This window comes from Chiloscyllium plagiosum, chromosome 14 (assembly GCF_004010195.1).
Source record: "Chiloscyllium plagiosum isolate BGI_BamShark_2017 chromosome 14, ASM401019v2, whole genome shotgun sequence".
Classification (NCBI taxonomy): Eukaryota; Metazoa; Chordata; class Chondrichthyes; order Orectolobiformes; family Hemiscylliidae; genus Chiloscyllium; species Chiloscyllium plagiosum.
The window spans coordinates 37,630,686-37,640,989 of record NC_057723.1 but is presented as its reverse complement, the minus strand read 5'-3'; the positions used below and the strand labels follow the sequence as shown (position 1 = coordinate 37,640,989).

General features: G+C 39.6%; 1 protein-coding gene across 3 annotated transcripts in view; it reads right to left on the bottom strand.

The window, feature by feature from the left end:
* LOC122556644 (CCR4-NOT transcription complex subunit 6) overlaps positions 1–10,304 on the bottom strand; it is an 87,834-nt gene that overhangs the window by 46,029 nt on the left and 31,501 nt on the right. For all 3 annotated transcript variants that reach the window (XM_043703610.1, XM_043703611.1, XM_043703612.1), the window contains exon 2: positions 4,720–4,841. In XM_043703610.1, the coding sequence (XP_043559545.1) occupies positions 4,720–4,831 (112 nt within the window). In that variant the 5' untranslated portion in view covers positions 4,832–4,841. The remainder of the gene's footprint in view (positions 1–4,719; positions 4,842–10,304) is intronic.

Below are 10,304 nucleotides of genomic sequence, written 5' to 3'. Positions count from 1 at the left end.
CCAGTGGCTCAACATTTCAGCTCCCCCTCCCACTCTGCCGAGGACATGGAGGTCATGGGCCTCCTTCAGCGCCGCTCCCTCACCACCAGACGCCTGGAGGAAGAATGCCTCATCTTCCGCCTTGAAGCACTTCAACCCCAGGGCATCAATGTGACTTCAACAGTTTCCTCATTTCCCCTTCCCCCACCTCACCCTAGTTCCAAACTTCCAGCTCAGCACTGTCCCCATGACTTGTCCGACCTGCCTAGCCTCCTTTTCCACCTATCCACTCCATCCTCTCCTCCCTGACCTATCACTTTCATCTCCTCCCCCACTCACCCATTATAGTCTATGCTACTCTCTCCCCACCCCCACTAGCTTATCTCTTCAAGCTTCAGGCTCACTGCCTTTATTCCTGATGAAGGGCTTTTGCCCGAAACGTCGATTTCGCTGCTCCTTGGATGCTGCCTGAACTGCTGTGCTCTTCCAGCACCACTAGTCCAGAATCCCCTCTTAATCTTCTTTAGTCTTAAAAAAAACCCCAGTCTGTCTAGTCTCTCTTCAAAACAAAAATCTACACACTAGGTAGCATTCTGGTCAATCTCCTCTGCATGCTCTCCAGTGTCATCACATTTCTCCCATAATTCAGAACTGTATGCAATACTCTAGCTGTAGCTGAACCGACTTATTCTACAGTTCCAATATAGCCTCTGCGCTCTTAAACTCTGCCTCGACAAATAAAAGCAAGTTATGGCTTCTTAACCATCTTGTCCACCTGTCCTGATGCTTTAAGGCACACATGCACAACAAGGTCCCTCTGATCCTGCATGGTTCCCAGAATCCTCCTGTTTGTCATGTATCCTCTGGCCTTATTTGTCCAGCCCAAGTCCTTCCCCTTAAACTTAGCCAGATTCAATTCCATTTGCAACTGATCAACCCATTCTGACCAGCCAATTTATGTTCTTAGCCTAAAGCTATTCTCCTCACTACTTAACATCCCATCAACCCCATCAGCAGATGTATGAGAACACCACCACCTTCAAGTTCCCATCTATTCCACACTTTCATGATGGAATGACATTGCCATTTCCTCACTTAAAATCCACGGAATCGATAACAGCTCTGTGATTCTCTCCAAGCCATAAATGTTGCAGCAATTCAAGGCAGTGAACAGTGAACACATGACAATGTTGTTCCATCATGAAAGTGTGGAATAGTTGGGAACTTGTAGGTGGTAGTGTTCTCACATATCTGCTGATGGGCTTGATGGGATGTTAAGTAGTGAGGAGAATAGCTTTAGACTAACGGACATAGATGGGCTGGTCAGAATGGGCTGATCAGTTGCAAATTTAATTGAATCTGGCTAAGTTTGAGGGGAAGCACTTGGGCAGGACAAATAGGGCAAGGGAATACTTAACAGGAGGAATCTGGGAAACATGCAGGATCAGAGGGACCTTGATTGCATGTATACCTTATCTTCTTAAAGCTAGGCTTGTCATTCATGTACACATTACATTAATTAATTCTCAAAATCCCAAAGCACTTCACATGGTCACATAATACCATCAGGATGTGAGTTACAATCCTATTACCCTGTTTTACACAGCTTGAAACAGTACACAAGTCAGAAAGGGGATAACTCTCCAACTAACAATCCTGAACTAGTGCAGTGCACCCTGAAAACTCTATACAGAACACTGCAACAATAAGATGCTAACAAGAGGCTGTGTAAATGAAATCAAATGGTGGGGCACCAGTTGTGGGAACTAACTTTTACAGCCTTCTTTAAGTTTGAACATTATGACTGCACACATCCAGGCAAGTATTTTGAGACTATTTATTGAATTTATACAAAAACTTCAGGACATTGAAAAGGTAATTTTACAGCCAATTAAGCACTTGAAAAGGATTGCCCCTGCTGTAATGTAGGAAACCGCAACCATTCTGTCTACAAGACTCCCCAATCCAAAATGACATAGCACAAGAGAACATTTAGCATATTGTACCTGAGCTACTTAAGAGTCAGAGATGTACAGCATGGAAACAGACCCTTTGGTCCAACTTGTCCACGTCGACCAGATATCGTAACCTAATCCAGTCCCATTTGCCAGCACTTGGCCCATTTCCCTCTAAACCCTTCCTATTCATATACCGACCCAGATGACTTTTAAATGCTGCAAATATGCTCGCCTCTACCACTTCCTTTGGCAACTCATTCCATACATGCACCACCCTGTGTGTGAAAAGGTTGCCCCTTTAGGTCTCTTAATTCTTTCCCCTCTCACCCTAAACCTATGCCCTCTAGTTCCGGACTCCCCCCACCGCAGGGCAAATCCCTTGTCTGTTTATCCTATCCATGCTCCTGATGATTTTAAACCTCTATAAAAAGGTCACCCCTCAGCCTTCAAAGCTCTCGGGAAAACAGTCCCAGCCTATTTTGGCCTCTCCCTATAGCTCAAATCCTCCAACCCTGGCAACATCCTTGTAAACCTTTTCTAAACTCTTTCAAGTTTCACAACATCCTTCCCATAGGAAGTCAACCAGAATGGCACACAATATTCCAAAAGTGGCCTAACCAATGTCCTGTACAAGCGTAACATGACCTCCCAACTCCTATACTTAATGCTCTGACCAATAAAGGAAAGCCTTCTTCACTATCCTATCTACCTGCGACTCTACTTGCAAGGAATTATGAAGCTGCACTCCAAGAATTTTATTCAGCAACACTGCTTAGGACCATACCATTAAGCTTATAAGTCCTGCTCTGCTTTGCTTTTCCAAAATGCAGCACCTTACATTTATCTAAATTAAACTCCATCCACCACTCCTCAGCCCACTGGTCCATCTCATCAAGATCCCGTTGTTATCCGAGGTAACCTTCTTCGCTGTCCACTACATCTCCAATTTTGGTGTCATCTGCCAACTTACTAACTGTACCTCCTATATTCACATCCAAATCATTTACATAAATGACGAAAAGTAGTGGACCCAGCACCGATCCTTGTGGCACTCCAATGGTCACAGGTCTCCAGTCTGAAAAGCAACCCTGCTCCATCACCACCACCCTCTGTTTTCCACCTTCGAGACAGTTCTGTATCCAAATGACTAGTTCTCTCTGTATTTCAAGAGATCTAACCTTGCTAACCAGTCTCCCATGAGGAACCTTGTCAATCGTCTTCTTTATTTTAATAATGTCACAAGATTTACGTGCATTTTGAAAGGCATAACAAGTTTGTGGTGAACTTCAAGCCAACAGACTAATTTCTAATGGCTTTGCAGAACACCTATGTTCTGTCTGCAAAAAAAAAAGACTGAGCTTCCAGCTGCCTGCCACTTTAACATACCACTGTGTTCCCTGGTCAACATCGGTCTCAGATTTGTTGCAGTGCTCCAACACAGCTCAGCACAAGCTGGAAGATCAGCACCTCATTTTCCACTTGGGAACTCGGCAGCCTTCTGGACTTAATATCAAGTTCAACAAATTTTAGGGCTTGAGACACTGTTGTTACCCCAACCCAGGCCTCGTCATCACATTGGTTTGTGTAGTACCAGCCTATGTCAGTTACTAATAGCTCCCATTAGCAGCTATTCATTCCCCCAGACAGATCTTTATCCACTCCTTTGTTTTTCTCTCTTTTGAGCTCTATTTCCACCTACTGGTTACTTTTTGCCCATTCCCTTTAGTCCATCTGCTCTACAAATATCAGCATTTTCCTAGCTACATCAGTTCTGAAGATGGTACACTACACCTGAAACGTTAACTTTGATTTATCTCTACAGATGCTGCCAGTCTTTCCAGCAATTTGTATTTATTGGAGATCAACTCCTGACTCATACGCTTTGAGTTTGATAGAGAAACCATGCTGTGTGCAACTGAAATCATGAGTATAACAGATCAGGAAAGAACTGAAGGGCTCCTTTCCCTGCAGGATATTAGTGAACCATAAGTTTTTAAACTTTTGGTCTGGTAGCTTGCACAGTTTTGTTTTAGCAGCAGCCTACAAAATGGCTAGATTCATGGGCACAATTTCATAAAATGCAATAGTGGAATTTGAATATTCAAACCCTGTTGATGTCCTTTGCAGATCAAATTCTACTCTAGTCCAACATAATCTGATGATTGTGCCCAAATGATTTTCATATTTGATTCTTGCAGTTTAGATCAACAGCACAAAATTGCCCATTGTGCAGTTTAAGAATAATGGATGTCACTGCTTTTCATTATATTGCATGCAATTGCAAGATTTTAATTGCATTCCAAATCTGCAATATCATTGCTTACCATAAACCAGTGATTCTAATTGTAACAAGACATCTCAAACGAGATAGTATGGGACTTTTGCTATGTTCTGCAGAGTACGAAAGTGCACAAATAAACAGCCCTCGCTCTGTGTAACTGGTAATTGACAAGAGGAAAATTCATGCTATAGTAGGGAATTCAACAGATAATCAGATGTTAACATTATCAGATGCTGGAACGCAGTATATGGGGAATTTATATACATCTAGCTGTGCTGACAGTAAACAATGACCAAAATCGATAAACTACATTCCATTGCACTGAACAGCCTTTACAGTCAGGGCAAGTAAAACCTTTCTACAAATGTCAAGTTATATGATTATTTTCATACATCTCAGGAGAGTAAATGTGCATGCTGGTCTCAGGTATGCAATAGATTTTAAATTTAATTTTTAAAAATTGTATAAAAGTACATAGGTGAATTCATGCATAGTACTCACCACTGATTTCCAACTCTGCCCAGTATGATTTTTTCCCATTTGCTGCTTCTTCTGAAGACATAATTGTATACATTCTCCGGGGATCAGATGGATCATATTTTTCTTTGGGCATTCCGGTCACACTGAAATGGTAACAAATTAAATTTAATATGTTCACACTTCCTGACATGAAAAACAATATTATATGAATATAGTACATACTTGAGAAGATTGTGATCAAAGAAATTATAATCTCAGAAATAAAACTTAGGGTGACTGAAGCCATCATAAACTACACTTCATTATCATCCACACCAATGCACCAAGACTGAACCAGACCATTCAAAACTTTGAGTCAGAGCTATGTTTCAAACCACACACCCTCTTGCCAGAACTAGTTACTTTAAGTTCAGCCATTACACTGTTTCGACAATTTCAGGTGATTGACTTTTTAAAATTCCCTTTGTGCTAGCCCCATATCTTTTCCATGCTCCAAGTGTATTTTTATAAATTCAAGTCCTGCGTTCAGCCAAGTTTACCCATCTTCGTTAACCCACCACCCCAAACTTCCATGCTATTCTCCCTAGTCTGTTAACCAATTTAAATTTAAAAATTGTGATTTTCAGTTCAGCACTCCATAGTCTTCCAACTTTCATCTTTCACTATAGATTCTGGATAATCCTTAGAACATCAATGCTGGTAGGAACAGACTCTTCAAATGTTGGAGCCTCTCTTTTCCTCTGATTAATCTTCCAAAAAGGTATCTTTTCAAACATTATCAACCCTCATCTCTTGACAACATAGTGTTAATTTATTTGTTATCTATTCTAACTTCTGTGCAATTTCTATTATCAAATTAACATGAAAGATTTTAGAAAAGTTAAGAAAAAAAAATTGGATTATGGTAGAAAATTGGCCCCATTGTACTACAAATGAATTTAAGTGTAAAAAGATTATTAACTCAGATTTAACTTGAATCCACCCATTTACTTGTATGTTTCCTTTCTACAGACAAGTTTGCAGATGTGTCTTCATAACATTTTCAAAAAAAATACTTGAACACAACTAGTCCTCATTAGAATCTCAAATGATGTGGGGGAATGCAACAGAATTGAAATTTTACTTTGCTTTGTCCGTCAAAAAAACATTACTTCTTTATTTCATTCTCTATGGCTTTTGTAATTTCATTAATATACCTCCCCAAAGGAAACAATTTCCTTTCCCCCAAAATAACTAGCATCCAATGATGTAACTGATGCAGTTCATTTGTTGGAGGTCAAATCAGTTTCCATACAACCAGTTTCTTCACAGTTCTCCTCCTTAAATAATTCTAATAATTTACAATGAACAGTTTTAACAGCCTCAAATAGAAATGGATTTTAGCTAATGCAAAACTTTTCAATGCAGGTAACCTATCAAAACTATGAACCACTTTATCAAGGTGTATAAATGACATCAAATCAAAGGCCCACACAGATTCAAAATTTTCACTTAATGTGATTTCATGCAAATAAAAATCAGCATAAAATTTTCCAAGTCCATGTTTAAAAATTCTTACATTTTTCCTGGACAAACAGCAACTCAGAATTCAAATTTAAGCCACAGACCAGCAGCTTGAGAAATTTAAAAAGTGGATTTCAAAACATTCTGGAGGAAAAAAAAGTCACAGAACTAGAGTGTGTCCAAAAAATCTTGCTGAATTCCCTGAATTTCTTATAGGAAGGGTATTTGCCACATTTAGAACCATAAGAATATGGTTGACTTAACTGCAAGCCACTTAGCCTGTCAAACCATAATTGTGTGGTTTAAGACGACCATCACCATTCCAGAGCAACAAATGTCAACCTTGCCAGTGACACCTATGTCCAAAAAAACTACTACTTAAAAACCAGATTACCTATTTTAGTCTTTAAGCAAACTGCAGTCCTGGCTTTTATCATAGTTATTAATACAAGTAGCAACAGGATAGAGAGACATCTATTAAAGAAAATAGAATACTCCAGTTGATTTTGAAAGTATTAGGTTAATTTTGAGAAAAACAAGGTGTTACTTTTCTACTGCTGAGATGCTAAAAAGACCTTTCAAGCCTTCAAATATCACGTATGAACATAAGATTATGAACAGTATGTTTTAAAAGAAAATGCAAATAATTTTCAAAACTCAATTACTAATAACCTATTTTTCCCCCGTACTAGTCAGGTTTTCAGATTCTCAGCACCTCTCTTGCAGAAAGATGCAATAGCTTGTTCAGTGTAGAGCATAAAAGGGAAATCAAAGATATTTATTTATATATTTGCATATGTTTTAATATTAAGTATTGCAAGTTTGGTTTCTAGTTTTTGAGTTAGCAACTGGAGAGTTTTCAGTGTGCCTGAAGTTCTTGCATGAGAATTCAATAAATGGATCAGATGCTTTAAAGTTTTTTTGGGATTTACTTTAATAATAAAGACAGAATGACATATTGCAGCCAGGTATACTGGCTTTTAGCAGCAGTCCTGGCTGCTTGTTTTTAAAAATACGTATTCAGTTTGGGGCAGTAAAGAGTAGAGTTCTCAGAGTCTGCAATATCTCTCATGCAACCAGCACCAGCCCCAATTCCATTTCCTGTGCATGCCATATGCCAGGGAGATTACTGTAATTCTGTAACAGTGGTGATTTATTTTAAGACAAGTGTTGGAAGCTGCCTTTAGAATTATGAGTTTGGGTACATTGGTTGAGTTTTACAATTGAACAAGATAAACAAGTTTCATTTTTTTGAAAGTTCATTCACAGGCGTCACCAGCTAGGCCAGCATTTATTGCCTGCATGGTGGTAAGAGTCAATAACATTGCTATGCATCTGGAAACACATGCAAGACAGACCAGCTATCAATGGCAGTTTCTTTCCCTAAAAGGACATTAGTGATCCAGATGGGTTTTTCCAACAATCAACAACAGATTCATGGTCTTCATTAAAGTCTTACTTTCACTAATTGTCATAGCGGGATTCAAACCCAAAGTGCTAGGGGACCCATTATCCGGGTCTTTCGATTAACAGTCCAGAGGCAACACCACTAGACCACTGTCTCCCCTATAGTTTAGAAAGTCCAGAGAGGTTCCTTAGTCTGAAGGAAAGTCCCCACAGATGAGAGAGAGCACACACGAGAGAGAGAGGATTTTGAAAAGTTTTGAGTTTGGAGCATTTCTATGAAGGATAGGATGTCTATAAAAAACAATGCTCCCCAAAAGGAAGAATATGTCAAGAAATAGGTTTCCTTAGAGCGAAGAGCTAGTGTTAGCCCCTGACCAGAAGTTCTGAGATAAACACTTGAAAAGATTTTTTTAAAGTACATTATAGCAGGTGTACAATAGCTCCAGAAAGAAGCTATCTGCAATTCAAGTTTTGGAAGTCACAAATAACAAAAGCTACTGAAGTGTTAGCTACAAAGATTCTGCTGCGATTATTGTACAAATGGTGTTTTGGGCACTATACAAAAACTACTTGGTTTCTTTTCAATACATAAAAAGGACTGTTTTGGGATTAATGGGAGTATGCTTTACTGTGCACTTAATATTTGAATTTGTATTGTAGCTAGATGGTTTGGTTTATTCTATTTTATAACAATTTGTTTCATAAGCTTGTTTCATTGTTAAGGAAAAACCTGTAGCATCACACAAATCTATTTCAGCAGAGAACGCTTTGTTAAAACTCAAACAAATCAAGCTATGTTAGTAGCTGAGATCTGACTTAGCCAGTAAAACATATTCGAAGCTGCTTTGTGCAAACAAAAAATTGTCCAATTACAGCACTAAACAACACACATTTAAAAAAAAAAGAAATTGAATGCTTGATAAAAACAAGGCATAATTAAATGCAACTTTTAACTAAGTAGACTGAAAAAAAAAACAAGCAAAGTTGGAGAAACTTAGCAAGTCTGGCAGCATCTCTGGGTAGACAAAGTTACAGTGTTTTAACTTAAAAATTACTCTTCTATGGAAGACCTGCTGAGTTTCACCCACCACTTCCTATTTTTATTCCAGGCCTCCAGCATCTGTAGTATTTTGATTTTACAGCACATAGTGGTAACTTTGTACGTCCCACTCCCAATTTGTCTAGCAATGGTGAAATGAGCTCTCAACACTGAACTACTCAAGGTAACAACTTTTGGCAATGATCTTAAATCCTCTTCTGCTGCTATTCTTTTGGTCCAAGGCAGAAATGCCACATTTGCCAGCTTCTTGCTTAGATACTTCCTGAGTTCCAACAATTTTTATACAAATCTAGCAAAAGTGGAAATTGAAATGGGAGAATGAATAGTAACATTAGCAGTCACTTGAAACAAAGTTTTAAATGACTAACATAAATTTTAAAAAGGCAGTAAGTCACTTAAATCAAAAAGGTCCTAAAAGTGGCAAATCATAGAATCATAGAGATATACAGCACGGTCCAACTCGTCCATGCCGACTAGATATCCCAACCCAATCCAATCCCGCCTGCCAGCACCTTCCTATTCATATACCCAACCAAATGCCTCTTAAATGTTGCAATTGTACCAGCCTCCACCACATTCCATACACGTACCACGCTCTGCGTGAAAAAGTTGTCCATTAGGTCTCTCCTATATCTTTCCTCTCTCACCCTAGACCTATGCCCTCTAGTTCTGGACTCCCCCACCCCAGGGAAAAGACTTTGCCTATTTATCCTATCCATGCCCCTCACAATTTTGTAAAACCTCTATAAGGTCACCCCCTCAGTCTCCAACGCTCCAGGGAAAACAGCCCCAGCTTGTTCAGACTCTCCCTGTAGCTCAGATCCTCCAACCCTGGCAACATCCTTGTAAATCTTTTCTGAACCCTTTCAAGTTTCACAACATCTTTCCAATAGGAAGGAGACCAGAATTGCACGCAATATTCCAACAGTGGCCTAACCAATGTCCTGTACAGCCGCAACATGACTTCCCAACTCCTGTACTCAATATTCTGACCAATAAAGGAAAGCATTCCAAACGCCTTCATCACTATCCTATCTTCCCGCGACTCCCCTTTCAAGGAGCTATGAACCTGCACTCCAAGGTCTCTTTCTTCAGCAACGCTCCCTAGGACCTTACCATTTAAGTGTATAAGTCCTGCTAAGATTTGCTTTCCCAAAATGCAGCACCTCGGATTTATTTAAATTAAACTCCATCTGTCACTTCTCAGCCCATTGGCCCATCTGGTTAAGATCCTGTTGTAATCTGAGGTAACCCTCTTTGCTGTCCACTACACCTCCAATTTTGGTGTCATCTGCAAACTTACTAACTATACCTCTTATGCTCGCATCCAAATCAGTTATGTAAATGACAAAAAGTAGAGGGCCCAGCACCGATCCTTGCGGCACTCCACTGGTCACAGGCCTCCAGTCAGAAAAACAACCCTCTACCACCGCCATCTTTGAGCCAGTTCTGTATCCAAATGGCTAGTTCCCCCTGTATTCCATGAGATCTAACCTTGCTAATCAGTCTCCCATGGGAAACTTTGTCGAACGCCTTACTGAAGTCCATACAGATCACATCTACTGCTCTGCCCTCATCAATCTTCTTTGATACTTCTTCAAAAAACTCAATCAAGTTTGTGAGACATGATTTCCCA